Source organism: Penicillium argentinense (genome assembly GCF_028826775.1).
Source record: "Penicillium argentinense strain IBT 30761 chromosome Unknown utg000009l_segment0_segment0, whole genome shotgun sequence".
Classification (NCBI taxonomy): Eukaryota; Fungi; Ascomycota; class Eurotiomycetes; order Eurotiales; family Aspergillaceae; genus Penicillium; species Penicillium argentinense.
In genome coordinates, this window is record NW_026622668.1 from 2372343 (window position 1) to 2387283 (window position 14941).

Here is a 14941-nt window from a genome sequence, read left to right on the forward strand (position 1 = left end):
TTGACGTGATACTTACATGTCGGCCCGCATACACCGCAACCTCGGGGCCAAAAACCGCCCACTGGCTACTCACGATCTGCCAGTCCCCGCTTGCTTGCGCGTGGTACACTCGACGCTAGTCGCAACCTTCCGTGTCGTCTCGTCTGCTATTCCAAGAATGATGAATGCGCGGACTGTGGACGGCGCCACGTCTCTTGACGGACTTAGCGTGCACTGCAACTGAACTTGCACGTCGAATAATAATGACTCCCAGAAATACCAAGAAAAGGAGGTCAGCGGTTCCCAGAGCCCCGGGTAAAAACGCTCCAATTGCCGGTTTGTCTCCGTTGTCACTCGGGCATCGCTCGGTCGCCATGCGCCACTCCTGTTGGGTCCCGGTGGACTTAAGGTATTAAGCTTGATAGTTGTGGGAAGCTCAGCTGACCCGTAGACGTTTAATTTGATATATGGAGCTCTACTTTATTCCTTTAGGATGACTAGTGTATCCGCAATGTGTACTAGTGTAGCAGGAACTTGTCGTCTTACCCGGAGCCATACTGCACACCCTATTGAGATCACTATAGCCACGGCATACTCTGTACACTCCAAGGTCTGTGCAAATTGTCAACCACGTGAAATATTCGATGTCCAGAACCATCAATTTGGAATGTATAGAAGAAGCTCTGACTCTCCCTCATCCATCCTCTTCTTTGTGGTCGGTCTACCACACCTCAATGGTGCAAGCCAGACCCTCATGGCCCTCTGCCCCATCCCGTTCCTAGCTTATTAGCGACGCCCCGTGGGCGCAGGTGTTTCACCGACTAGAACATCATAGGAAGGGTTTCACCATCGATTCCCAAGCCTTGGGAGCTTGGAAGAGGTCCTCAGCGCATGAAGATGGACGCCACTATCCTTCCTTTGCTTTCTGGTGATGAAGATCGCAGCCCGAGCGGGAATGGCCTACGACAAATCATGCTCAGTGCGTTTTTTTAGAACGGCCAAGGTGACAAAAAGGTTTCGTCCTCAACTCTGCCACACATTCTCCTGGGGCTGCTTGTCGATCTTAGCTCCTGTCAATACTAAGCCTGCCACCCAGCAGCCAGGATGAGATCTCATGGGGCGGTTACCGAGAAGCTAAAATCTGGCAGCCTGAGGAGACATAACGACCTTCCTTGTAGGGAGAGCTCTGGTTACGGCGTGTCTCCGTACGGAGCTCAGGGGCAGTGAGACAGATCTTCGCTGGACGTGAGCTACCATGTTGTGGATGTCGATCGATTCGGAAGCGGAGTGTCGGGATCAGAAGCACTGCGGCAGTAAGTCGACGACGGGAATCTCAAAAATTGGTATTAGAGTAGACTTTCATTGAATGTTATTTTTTTTTTTTTTTTTCTGTTATGTTGCATGGGTTTTTGTAAGAGGAAGGTTGGACAGGAATATAGTTTGGGGAGGGGGGAACGCCATGAGTGTGCTACTGAGTTAAGGTAGCATCAGCACGAGGCCGATCGACGGCACCAGCACGATATATACTTCAAGTGCCTGAGGGCACCTGACCAGCCTGGGTATAGTCGACTTGCGGAGAGGCTGCCGCCCAAACGAATACCCCATCAACGACACACCAGCTGCACCCCCTCAACCAACCACACAGCGCGCTGGAATCAATTATCCGACCATTTTTACCGAATTCCAGCAGACTCCGACCCCATGGCATGCCCCGATTGATAACCTTTCGCACCCCGAATCAGTTCGCACCGATCGGCTGTGATCTGCCTGGCGTGAAACCGCCGCCGATGTATGATCGTTTCAAATTGATCCTAAGAGGGGCTCTTTTCTCAAACCACCCCGCCATTCCCAAACTCGCATAACCCGTCGAAACGCACTTGAAGCGATCCATCGTTTGAAGCCGCGGCGTGATCGTGACAACGTAAGTACCGACAGCATCAGCAACCCCTGTCCCGAAGGATGCGGACGCCATCTCCTACTCACTGCAATGACACTTTCTCAGATTTGCGGCCCTCCGTCGTCGGCCTCCCGCCTCCCAGTACCGTGGTAAATGTCGGATCCTCAGATCGATAGGGGGGGCTCGCGGAACGGGAAATGGCGGTGCATTCCTCGCGGTGGAGCCCTCTCCTGCACGCGCTAAGCGATCCTCCGCCGAACCGAGTGGAGAGAACAGCAAATGGGTGTAAAGGCATTGCAGCTTGGTCGGGAGTTCGGGACCCAGTCTAACTCCGACTTAGTGTCCTATTCTCTGGAAATACCTGCTCGAAACCGGATTGGGCTCGCCGAGAGGGCCGTCATGATGCGCTATCCAGCTTATCCAATCAACCTTGCCCGTCCGTCCTCTGCTCTCCATCCTTTTCGGAGCTGAATGTGCCATGGTCCACTTTTTTTTTTAAACAAAAAATTTTCTCTCCCATCTTTTCTTGAATTGTGTCTACGGAACCAACTTGTTCTTTCTCCTCGCTCCCCTCACGACCCCCTCATAAACAGTGGACCAACGCCATTGACCCTCTTTTTCCTTGTACCGTGCGTCCAGTCCCAAAGTCTCCCAGATACTAATCAATTCTTTCCGTGAACCATGCTGCCAGGGCACAGGCAGCAGGGTTTGTCGGTGCTTGGACCTCGGCATTGACAGCTCGCCAATACCCATAGCATAACTCAATTGCCTTGGAATACCCACTCTGCAGTCGACCAAAAAGGAAAGACTGGTTCAAATTGTCAACCGTTCGATCGGACAGCCATCTCATAGGCTCGCGTTTACTCGCTAGGCAAGCTAAGACGACAAAAAAACATAGCGATACCCCGTTCATGCCATGCAAAAGCGCAAAGCGAGAAAATAAAAATAAAATCTAAAACTGGACCAAGAAGTATAAGCGATTGGATCCCCTGTGGTGTCTCGTTTACGGAGCGACCGACGCTACTTCCATCGGTACCTGAGTATACTTCAGTAGCCATTCTGTTCAGCTGGACAATATGGAACCTCATGCATCAACATACCGCACACGCCTACGACATCATACCGAACGAAGCTTCGGAACCCAACCGAGCCGGGACGACTCGGGGACCCTGAATCGCTGCTGCAATCGGACCCACGACGCCGCCCGACGTGAGGTCACATTATTGGCTCAGCGATACCTACGGCTCTATGCGCTGCCATTGGACGAGCTCTACGCCCAACTCACCAGTCGCTGCAGGGCTGTGCAGACCTCCAGTTCAGACCTGTCTCACTCGGCCCTAAGTATAGACAGGTGAAGGGATCCGGCACGCCCTATGAGGACAGCTATTCTTAGGGATGGTGAGCAAAATCAATTTCTGTTTAGCTAACAAGGACCTTAATTTGGGTGTTCATCATAATGTTTTGGATGATCCTATGACGGTGACAATCATTATCCTGGTTGAGTCGTGTTGTCTCGTGCTATTGAGTGGCTGACTGGGTCCTTCAGCTGAGGACTCACCTCCCACAAAAAGACGTTGAGACTTGATCCCGCGCCATGTGGAAGCTAGTGTTCGTAAGATGGCCTGATCATCGTAGTCCTACACGGATTAAACTTGTAAAATGTAGATACTGTAGTATACGCTGGGAATACAGGCTGAAGCGTGGTCTGTGGCGGAGCGGAGGAGAGACATGATCATCACTTCCTTCGTATCGGTCAAGACCTTTTCATTTTCCTAGGGCCGATGCTACGGTAACAGCTGATCCTGGTCGTTCAGTTCTGGAGAAGGAAGAATTCATTGGTCTGCTAGACACTATCTGAATCGCTGGACAGGAGCATGCATCCATACTTGTGGTATGGCTTGACACGTTGATGCTGCTACGGTATAATGCCTCGTGGCCCCCATCAAAGCCTCCGATGGGCAGCCGCGCAGATAGGTTGTGCAGCCAGGGGAACTTTCTGAATATCAAGCTGCCCAGAGACAAGGAATAGACAGCTGACCGATTGATCAAGCAGGAAAAAAACCGACCCAGGCACGCTTGCGATTACGCCTCAGCCCCCCAATCCTTGACCCTTTACACACGAAATGCTGTTTTCCCAGTCCCATCCCCGATAACTCCACATAAACCTGGCAGATCAGAAAAGAAAGAGAGAGGAAATAATGAACAAGGGGTGAAAGGAGAGGCACTCAAGCCCGCATAGCTGCACTTTGCTCCACGGTACGGCCATAACAGATGGGATAAAGGAAGCCCCAGAACCCATACTTTCCCGGTCGGTTGCACTTCTCTTCAACCAGCCAATGGGCGAAAGCAGTCTCTGTCATGAACGGGCTCGAGCTTCGAAACGCAACGACCTTTGCAGATAAAAACAGCTTAGAAAAGGAAAGTCAAAGTCATCTGTGGTTGGGGCTTCCTGCTTACCTCGGCGTAATGGCGCAACCTGTCATAGTAAGCGTTACCTAGTCCGAGCTGGTACAGCATTCTCCTTTCAATCCGACGAGCGACGGTGCAATAAGCGAAATCGGAATCATCGAGTTCGTGGCCTTCGGGCCATCTGAGAGGAGGAAGAGTACGATAGTTGCAGTGGTGGATAACGTCGATGAGTCGGGTGAGGGTATTTGCTTCCCACGTATCCATTTGCGGATGCTCGATTTCTCCTCTGACGGCATGCGACAACCCCGCAATATCTTGCTGGAGGCCAGCCAGTTTTTGACGAACCTGCAACATTTTTGCCTCGAGATCCTCGTTGGTGGCCTTCATGGTGGCACGCGCGACTTCAAAAGACTGTTTACATCGGTCAGAGATCGTCGTCCTTCAGTGAAAGTAATGGCCATCCAAGTCTCTGCGTGGGAACTTGCCTTGAGGTGGGCCTTAGCTGATGCGACTCCCTCATAGCATTCTTCCATGGTCTCCATGGTAGGCTCACGGAGCCGCGAACACACACGAGTGTGAAGCATCTCTTTCTCAATTGTTCCCACGGCACGTCCACGGGAGAGAGAGCGCGGACGACGGCGAGGCGTCGGTACTTCCTCAGAAGATCCTCCCACCGTCTTCAGAGCGACATGGGAGCGGGAGCGGGCACGGGCACGGGTAAGACGACGAGACTTCGATACGGTCTTGAATTCATCATCAGAAGACGATATGAGGATAGGGTCACAGGAGCGAGAACGTGGACCAGGGCGAGAGTGCAGGCGTGGACGACGAAGTGTCGGCACTTCAAGGTCCTCGTATTCCTCCTTCGATTTTGCAATGAAAGGCTCACGAGGACGATAGGGGGGCACAGATGGTAGCGAGCCATCTGGGAGGCGAAAGGCATCTTGCTGTGCAGAAAGGTAAGTTGATGGAAATTGACGAGGCACGCGTTGCGTTGAGAAAGCGAAATACAGAGCGGTACCCTGAGGTACCCTCTGTGGTTTAACGAAGGTGTGCAAGAGAAAGGAAGAGTGTACGGGAGAAGAGAAGAGAGAAGTAGGAGAAAGTGCGCCGAGTTGCAAGGTCAAGGTCAAGGTCAACGGCGCGGGAGAAGAAGCGATGGGCAGTTAGCCGGTTGTCGCCGCGTTCCTTCCTTTCACTTCAGCGTCCACGCCCACCGAGCGTGGGGTACTACTTTACTACACTACCAGGGAGTTGGTACTAGCAAAGCAGTGTGGAAGGTACTGTTGTGGTGGTCTCGTTGCGTAGTCGTAAATATATTTACAGCTTGCTGCCGGAAGAAGACTTCCCAAATTCAATTACCAGCTTTCCGAATTGCTTGCCGTGCTTCATATCCTCAAATAATCCATCAATGGCCGGGAGGTCATCAATTTCGGTTTGCAGGACTCGTGAAACAACTGGATGGATCTTTTTGGCGTTGACAAACTCCACCATCTCCTTGAATTCCTTGCGAGAGCCCATCGTAGAGCCACGGACATCGATGTTCTTAAGAACAGCTTGCATCACAAAGGGCATCTTGGGGGATACTGTCATGCCATAGATGGACAAGACACCTCCAGCCTAGTTCGCGATGTCAGTATATCTACTGATGTACTAACTTGTAATGAATTAAGAGGGCTCCTATTTCGTGATGTTCTTACCTTTAGTAACTTAACACCCTTCTCGATGGCATCGCCGCCAGCTCCGTCAATGATAGCATCGAAGTTCTTCTTTCCACCAGGCAGCATACCCAGCAGCTTCTTATCCCAACCGTCCTCTTTATAGCTCACGCCGCCAGCCGCGCCGAGCTCAATTGCCTTCTGGATCTTCTCCTGGCTAGAGCTCGTCACATAGACATGAGCGCCCCGGGCGACCGCAAAACGCAAGGCCATCAGCGCAACACCACCACCGATGCCGGTGATCAGCACAGCAGCACCGTTACTCGAGTTTATCTCTCCGGCCTTGGAGACCAGGGCTCGCCATCCAGTCAGGCCGGTTAGAGGAAGGGCAGCCGCCTCCGCATCAGAGAGGTGGGCCGGTGCTTCTTCGACCTCTGACTCGTCGATGGTAATGTACTCCTGAAGAGTACCCTTGTCATATACTTTGGTGCCTCCCATAATGCGGTATCCGGTGGCTTCCTCGGGTCCATCAGGTGAATCTTTCCAGCCAACACCTGGGTTCAGGATGACGCGTTTTCCATTCCACTTCTTCGGGTCGGACACGCCAGGTCCAGCGCTGACAACGGTTCCGACGCCATCTGCCAAGAGAGGAACATCAAATGTCACGCCGGGGTAGAGGTGCTGTCGGAGAAAGAGGTCGCGGTGGTTCAGTGAAGCAGCTGATAGCTTCACAAGTAGCTCGCGCCCCTGCGGAGAAGGCTGGGGGAGGGTGCGCACGGTGAGCGGGTAATAGACCTGGCCCGGTTTGCCGGGTTTGCCATCAATGGTCGAGATGTACACGGCCTTGGACATTGTGTCGCGGTTGGAGTGAGTGCGTTGACCTGGAGGGACAATTGCGCAACGTTGAATAGTAGTTGCTGTCAAATCGTGCGGGGATAGCTGGCTTATCGATAGCCGAGGAATCAAGTCGGGTTGATCTGGGATGTTGCAGTGACGAAGCTGGTCCCGGATCACAAATTATATGGAAAGCAGTGATGGCTAGATGATGACAGATGGGTTTTATGTCATAGATTTATGGGGAGTGAAGCTTATGTTCCAATGGTCGCGGCCTCGGGGTGCGAACTGCTGTTCACACTTCTCTTGCCTGGGGGACCTCGGTCCAGGGGTGACCAGCCTGCATTAGTAATTGACGGGATCGCCATTAGAATGCCCGTCTCCAATTGGGGAAACCAAGCGTTCCTGGCATATACCACTCGACTACTGTCGCTCGATTTGATGTGTTTTTTAGGTAGTTATCTGCGCTTGAAAGAACTGATAGTGATGCTGTCTGTCAGACCTGTCCAGCGCCATGGTAGCACCTGTGAGCCACACCGCATCAATACTCGGTATGATGTATCACATGATTTGAACTTATCAACCTTGTGGAAGATCAAAGTTCAATGCAACTTCAATGTGATAGTTCAGAGAATGATTCATATTGGTCTTTTGATTTCGGGCCACTAGGTTATTCCGTTCTCCCGGCGTAGAAAACGATGTGATCACATATTACGTGGTAAATTATACCCGAAGAACGACACGCCCAGATATATATTAAATCACATGGTGGTCATACCACGATAATTTCTGTAACATCACATTCATAGAAGGGGTTGATTTCCAAATTCGCCAACCATTTTAATGTTGATTCCACGCATACTATTCTCAAGAGCTACAGAAAGCTTGTTCTCCACCGGGTACTTTTTCCATCTTCACCAATGCAAGACCCACAGAACGACCCTCGAAGTACATCTTAAATGTGAACATTACATTTAATATCACCTCATCCGGTCTGAAAGAGCATGCCATGTCGACAACAGCACACCATCTGGTAGTGATGACATGACACACACTGGGGTTCACCTGTGTCTCCCGTGTCCCCGATAACCGCGCCAACTGAAGATTCAGATACCGAGTCATCGGAAAACTGGCAATTAGAAGAACAGCAATTATCATAGTTGCTGTCATCCGCATAGCGACAAGAATTAAGCTGGTTATCTGGCACAGGAGAAGGCGTTGTCTGGTTGCAAGTACACTTTGCCAGAGGGACGTCCTCTTTAGGAACCTCAACCCGTATATGGGAGCAAGTAGCGGCCAGGGTGGGAACTGGGGAGTTACAGTGGTGACAATGAGCCTGATGGCAGGCTAGCGGACTGGCGAGATTTAAACTCAGAGGATTATAATGCGAGTGAGTCAGCGGAGGTGGTGTCTTTCCATTGTTCGAGTGCAGCGGACAGGCGCAGGGAGATGGCGGGTTTGTTGCACCAGGAGATTTTTGGTCACCCTTAGAGTTGCCTTTGGGCTTCTGGGCTCGCTGAGGTGTCTCCGTCTCCGGCTCAACGAAGCATGCGCCGCAGCAGTGCTTTTCTGGCATGTCGTTATTAGAACGATCGCTGATACTGGATGCAGCAGGTGGTGCAGGGGTTGAGTGACTGCCGTGAATCTCGCAATGACCACGAGCTGCTTTCTTGGCGGGAGGAGAACGTGGAAGATGCCGGGCAAAGGCACAGGCGTCACCCTCACGGACGAAATAAAGGTTCGGTTTGACTTGTTCGCCCCGAGACACAACTTTGTGATAGGACTTGCCCAAGAAATAGTCGGGGATGTTCATACATCGACGGCCATTGAGTTTCATGGCGTCTTGAGGATGGCCCTAGATCTTGCCTGTCAACAGCAATGGAGATGTATTATCTGGACCAGAGCCCGAAGTATTGATAGGATAAAGGATGGGATGAGCAGACGAAGACCCTTTATTTTTCAACTGGCTTGCTTGGCTTTTATAAAACAAGGGAAGCGGCAAAGAGGACTGACGGTGGTATTTGAAGAGCTAAGGGGCCTATAAAAATCGCGGAAGAAAAGATAAAAATAAAATGAAATGAAATGAAATAAATCCTTCTAGTCTACACGTGCAGACCAACTTCGACAGTCGACATGATGATTCTGGAAACCCAGGCAGATGCATACATAACCAACGGGCCACGCAATCAAGCAAACTTGGGACCGGTGACGATCACGAATGAGAGCCCCATCGCGGAAGGTGGGTGAAAGAGCAGGGTTTCCAATCTAACTACATGGACTCTGGTCCAAATTCAGATAAGGAGCTCTGCAGGGCAAGGGTTAAACAAAAAGCCCCAGCCTAGCATTATTCAGTATCATGGAGCGTTGTGGCTGGGGAAGGGAGGGATGGATGAATGCAGATGCAAGTAACCACCTCCTTCCTTTTGGTTATGCAGATGTGTGTTCTGCCAATGCAGATAGTCGTGGGAGCCAAAGACCTAGAGCACACAAGAACCCAAGCGATCGAGCAGCAAACTGCCAGTGGAGAAGACACGTCGAAAAGCCGACCTTCATCACCATTCCAACCTTAACCGTTTGGAAGCAGCTGATCGTCCAATCAGCCACGCTGCGTGGTGCGAGTCCGCCCTACACGTCGACCCGCGTACTGCCACCGCCTCAAGCCACCGCATGCATAGATGCCAGCGTGCCCACTCTCTTTGGGACTCACCACCACACCATCCAGAGAGGCAGACGCGCCCCAAAAAAAGATGTCTCACGATGAATAGAAACTTCCGCATAATATCATAGCTGTCAGATGACCCCCTTCCCAACAGTAATCCATTTTTTCGTTCGTGTGAGATAAAGTGACGAGCCTGTAGACCACCGTCGCCTGAGGTACTGAGTACTTGAGTGGCCGGGGCCGAGCTGTGTGTGTTGTGTGTAGCCTGTACCGCCGCCAAGTGGCTGGCACTGGTGGTGGGTAATTTAAATAACACTGATACCTGTATTGTTGCTCTGACCGTCGTGTCCACGCGATAAATACGCGGTAATTACGCCTCTGCGCGCCTACTGCCACGCCCCCGCTAAATCATTTTTGCTCCAGGAAACCCAAGCGAAATCGAACCTCGATCTCTCTTTCTCGACCTCGTTCCTCTGGCGCTCTCGCATTCTGCATTCTCTCACTCAACCTTGATCGGTTCGTCGATTGACTAGCATCTTGCTGTCTCTTCACTCAGCCCGCCTTTCTTCGATTACACTTTTCGTGTCTTGCGTTCTCCCAACCCCGTTCGCATCACACACTCTCGCTCCATCCGCCACACAAGTCTCGCGACAACCACTTTCCGAATCAGCTGTTTTGTGGAGGATCCCCATCTGTCCAGAAACTGCCTACCATCCATAATGCCTACGCCACTTCCATCGAGTTTTGCTTCGGCCGCCGCTGGCAACATCCAGGACCCCAGTCGGAGAGGGGATGGAGGAGCTGGTGGAGAATGGTATGCAATCGTGCCCTGCTTCCCTCCCCGTGTCCCGGCATCTCCTGCTCGATCTGGCCCCTCCAGTTCTCTGCATCGCGAGACCGGCCGTCAATTATGCGAAAGCGAGATATCCGATGCTAACCTTGAATGTCCATCCAGGTCTCGATCCCGTATGAACGGAGCCACCCAGACCTTCCGCCGCCCGTCCGTCGCTACCAACCCTTCTCACATCCGAGAGAGTGGCCAAACTGCATCTGTTCCGACATCTACGACCTCCGGGACATACATCCCACCCCACTTGAGCTCAAATACCTCTAACGCCATGCGAAACGGAGAGGCCCGATACTCCAAGGAGCAGCTTCTAGAGCTGTACAAAGCACAGCGGGAGAATGGATCCTTGGGCAAGAACGTGGAGGATTATTTCGTGGCCGACTGGGACCCTCACATGGTGTCAGCTCCAGTGAACGGAGCGTGGGGAAAGCGGGATGACCACAAGTCTTCCGCGGGGCCTGAGGTGTGCTGGGATCACGGTGGACAGGCCGAACCGTTGGGTCTCTCTGATATGTCGGAAGGCGAGAAAGAGGTTGGTCATCTCATTCCTAGTGTGTGTGGTGGGTTCTGCGCGATCGAATGCTAAAACTCTGCAGATGTTCTCTGCTTCCGTCAACTCACCCCTCAAGCCGCCACCCACGAACGCCCAGAAAGAAAACGCGGGACCCGGAACTGGTGGACGCAAGTCCTCCGTCTCCTACACTCAGGGTCACATTAATAACTACAATACTTCGTCCCCAACCGCCAACCGCCCAGGCGCAAGACGTCGCGAGACTGGTGATTCCATCGGTAATCCAATGTCTCCTACCGGATCCAACCCGCGTTTTTTCCGCGACGAGGCGAATACGTCCACTCCTCCCCCGGCCCTCCTGCGTCGAAAGACCGATTTCCGAGATCAGAAGATGGATGAAAAGGCCAAGGAGGCACCCGAAACGGCCTCTCCGTTCAATTCTCTGAAACGAAGCTCTACGAACCCTCTGAATACCGCTGTTGGTGGAGGCGGGGGTCCTGGTTCCCCATGGGGCTCTGCTTCGCACAATGCCAACTTCTCTCCCATGGGCGCATTCGGTGCCTTTTCGCTTGGATCGAACACCGCCCAGGCACCTACAGAGAAGAAGCCCGGGTACGGAAGCCTGCGTGGAGAAAGTCGCTTTAAGGGTCTGCTCTCCAAGGATAGTTCGGAGGATATCGCAGGTTCCGCCAAGGAAAAGAACTTGTCTAGCCTGGAACGTCTGACCGAAGACGATGGTGGCCAGCGCTCGCAGTCGCCGTGGGGAGAGGCGGTCAAGACCCGTGCCAGCCGCAGCGAAACCAATCCCTTCGATGAGCCTCGCAGTGGTAGCGCCGCCCTGGGCGGATCTCAGGATGTTGAGGCCCCATCCCAGGCGGACCTTGGCTTTGGCGCATTCGGCATGACCTCAAGCATTCCGGGTTTCCGAGAATTGATGCAGAGTCAGGAGAATTCTCGGAACCCTACCCCCAGCTTGCTCCAGGGACACGAACCCACGAGCCCAACCAACACGAACCCTTACCAAAGTCCTCACAACGATCGTACCGCAGACGCAGAGGACGTGGACACTGAAGAATCGGGCGACATCCAGCAGTCTCAGCAACCTGGTCTGAGCGGATTGCGAGATTCTTCGAATCCTTTTGGTTCAATGAGACGCGTCGGCTCGGGCATGGACCTTCCTTCCGTTGACCGCAGTCAAAATTCTAGCGCCAACGCGAACCGCAACTTCTCAGGTCTTGGTGGCTTGGGCGGTCTTCCCTCCATTGGCGGCAGCTCTGCCTGGTCTTCTGGCGGTGCTATCGGCACACCCACTCGCGAACGCTCGGCTTTTGCTAGCGGTTTCGGCGACCCTATCTTCGGTTCTATGGGTGATCTTCAGTCTCCAAGCCTGTCTACACTTGGAGGTGGAGGTCTCTTTAGCCCTCACGCGGGTATCTCTGGCACCACCAGCATCGGTCGATCTAGCAAACTCGGGGCTCTTTTTTCTTCCACCATGCAGGATGAGCAAGGTCGTCCGGAGTCTACTGGCTTGGAAGATTTTGCTCGTCAGACGGACTTCCAGACAGAAAAGCCCGGCCAGGCGAGCAAGCCTGGATCGAATCCTTCACAGACTCCTGTCTCGGCTGTTGGTTCCCTGCCACCAGGCATTAATCTTGATGGAGCAGCGTCAGTTCAAGGCTCTGGAGGAAACGTGCCTTCCGCCCAGCAGCGGTGCATGGTGATGCCTGATCGTATGCGCTGGATCTACCGCGACCCACAGGGCAATGTTCAAGGACCGTGGACTGGCCTTGAGATGCATGATTGGTTCAAGGCTGGATTTTTCAGTCCCGATCTCCAAATAAAGAAGCTCGAGGACATTGAATTCGAGCCTTTGGCTCAGCTTGTCCGACGTATTGGCAACTCGCGAGAGCCTTTCCTTGTGCCTCAGATTGGCATTCCCCACGGCCCCGAACCTGCTCCGGGACAATGGACTGGCCCCAACACTGCTGGCACTGCCCAGCCTCCATTCCCAGGAAGTTTCCCGAGCTTCGGAACTACTTTGACTGCCGAACAGCAGAATGCACTCGAGCGACGCAAGCAGGAGGAGCAGTACCTCATGGCCCGTCAAAAGGAACACCTCGCCCAGCAGCAAGCCATCATGAAGCAAATCGGACCGTCGAGTATGCAACCCCAATTGCAGCACCAGACCAGTGCCCACAGTCTTCACAGCCAGCCTAGCTTCGGAAGTATTGCTTCTCCGTCGGGCTACCAGCCTTCGCCGATCCAAGCTCCAATGCAGGGTCAACAACAGCAGCAAGGTGGTGTTTCCGGCTTCTTTGACGCTGCTGCGCCAATCCGCCAGGGTGGTCTTCCAAATGTCGGACCTGGAATGCTCGGAACCGACCTCGGTAGCCAAGATCAACTCCCGGCTCTTCTGGAACGTTTGAATGTTGGCCGCCAGGATCCTTTCGCTTTTGGTGGATCTAGCTCATTCGCCGGTCGCCAGCCTGACAACTTCTTGCACACCCAGCAAGTCTCGTCCATGCTCCAGGACCGTGCTGCCCTTCAGCAAGAGCAAGAGCAATTTGACCAGGCCAATGCGAATGACCCCTTCGATCAGCAAGCTCGCGAGGAGCGATTGCGCCAGTTCCACGCTCTGAGAGCCCAGGAGGGTGACTTTGGTATGCGCACCGCTGATGGCCTGCCCACCCACCCTGCTGCCGCGTCTGCCCAGGAAGCCGAAGCTGCTGCTACCAGCGCCGAACTGGCCACCGAGGCTCTGTCTGAAGAGCCAGTTGACGAGCCTACTCTCACCCTCTCCCAGCAAGTTCAAAAGGCCGCCTCCGCTCAACGTCAACAGCAGGAGCAAAATGAGCAGGCCCAGGCTGCACCTGAAAATGCCTGGGGGGTCAAGGATAGCGCTATGCCGCAACCTTTCCCTCCGCCACCGTCCGCATCGCCTTTGCCCGCGCCAGCCGCCCAGCGCAACCGCCAGAATGTTGCTGAATCTTTGGCTGCCGGCTCCCGCTCTCAGACTCAGACCCCAGTTGATGCACCTGCTACCTCCGTTGCTCCCTGGGCTAAGGATGCCCACGAGCTGCCTAAGGGCCCCTCTCTGAAGGAGATCCAGGAGGCCGAAGCTCGCACTGCTGCTCAGCGCGAGGAGGTTGCTGCCGCCACTCGCCGTGCTCAGCTGCTCGCTGAGCAAGAGCGTCTTAGCCAGGCCCAAGCTCAGGTTGTCCCTGGCTTGCCCTCATCGGCCAACTGGGCTAGTGCTGGATCCCCGGCCACACCTACCTCCGGCTCGCCTTGGAACACCAAGGCTCAGCCCGCCCCCGCTCCTAGCACTGCCAAGAAGACCCTGGCTCAAATCCAGAAAGAAGAGGAGGCTCGCAAGAAGCGACAAGCTGCCGCCGAAGCGGCTGCTGCTCAGATGGCGACCCCCAGCCCTCCCGCCTCTGCTACTAAGCGCTATGCCGACCTTGCTAGCAAGGCACCTGCCCCCGTCACTGCTGCCAGTGCGGTCCCTGCTACCACTGGCGCCTGGACTACTGTAGGTGCTGGTGGCAAGCCTAAGGCTCCCCCTGCCGCTCCTCTAGGCCCTCGTTCGACCAGCGGAACTGTTCCGGTTGCCCCGGCTGCCGTCTCCAAGCCTCGTCCTACCGTCACCACCCGTAACGTGACCGTGGGCAGCATCCCTCAGTCCAACCCTAACCGCGCCGTTGAAGAGTTCACCAAGTGGGCCAAGCTGGCTTTGGGCAAGGGTCTGAACAGCAACATCAATGTCGATGACTTTGTTCAGCAGCTGCTTTTCCTGCCTGCCGAGGCTGAGATTATCTCCGACTCTGTCTATGCGAACTCCCAAACCCTGGATGGCCGTCGCTTCGCGGATGAATTCATTCGTCGTCGCAAGCTTGCCGACAAGGGTGTTGTCGACCCAGTTTCGCCCAGCGCCTTTGCCGAATCGAAGAACGGCGGTGGCTGGAGTGAGGTGGCCAAGAAGGGCTCTGCCTCTTCCGCTACTTCGCAGACCCAGGCCCGCGAGGAGGAGAGCAATGCAGCTTTCAAGGTCGTCGCTCCCCGCAAGAAGGGTAAGCGGTAATGGTGTGCACATTTCGTGTTCCATAGCGAGGAGATACTAAGTTACTCATTTGTTCTCTGATCATTC

At 53.8% G+C, this 14941-nt stretch overlaps 3 protein-coding genes across 3 annotated transcripts; 1 reads left to right on the forward strand and 2 right to left on the reverse strand.

Moving 5' to 3' along the window:
- Positions 1 to 4101: 4101 nt before the first annotated feature.
- N7532_008477 (uncharacterized protein) lies at positions 4102 to 4639 on the reverse strand (the record flags this gene model as incomplete). Its single annotated transcript, XM_056620969.1, has 2 exons — positions 4102 to 4266; positions 4334 to 4639. The coding sequence occupies 2 exons, from the start codon at positions 4637 to 4639 to the stop codon at positions 4102 to 4104; spliced, it is 471 nt and encodes a 156-aa protein (XP_056471775.1).
- A 966-nt stretch (positions 4640 to 5605) lies between these two features.
- On the reverse strand, positions 5606 to 6795 carry N7532_008478 (putative alcohol dehydrogenase; the record flags this gene model as incomplete). Its single annotated transcript, XM_056620970.1, has 2 exons — positions 5606 to 5905; positions 5986 to 6795. 2 exons carry the CDS (start codon positions 6793 to 6795, stop codon positions 5606 to 5608), a joined length of 1110 nt encoding a protein of 369 aa, XP_056471776.1.
- Positions 6796 to 10155: 3360 nt separating this feature from the next.
- On the forward strand, positions 10156 to 14875 carry N7532_008479 (GYF domain-containing protein; the record flags this gene model as incomplete). Its single annotated transcript, XM_056620971.1, has 2 exons — positions 10156 to 10815; positions 10880 to 14875. The coding sequence occupies 2 exons, from the start codon at positions 10156 to 10158 to the stop codon at positions 14873 to 14875; spliced, it is 4656 nt and encodes a 1551-aa protein (XP_056471777.1).
- Positions 14876 to 14941: the final 66 nt, after the last annotated feature.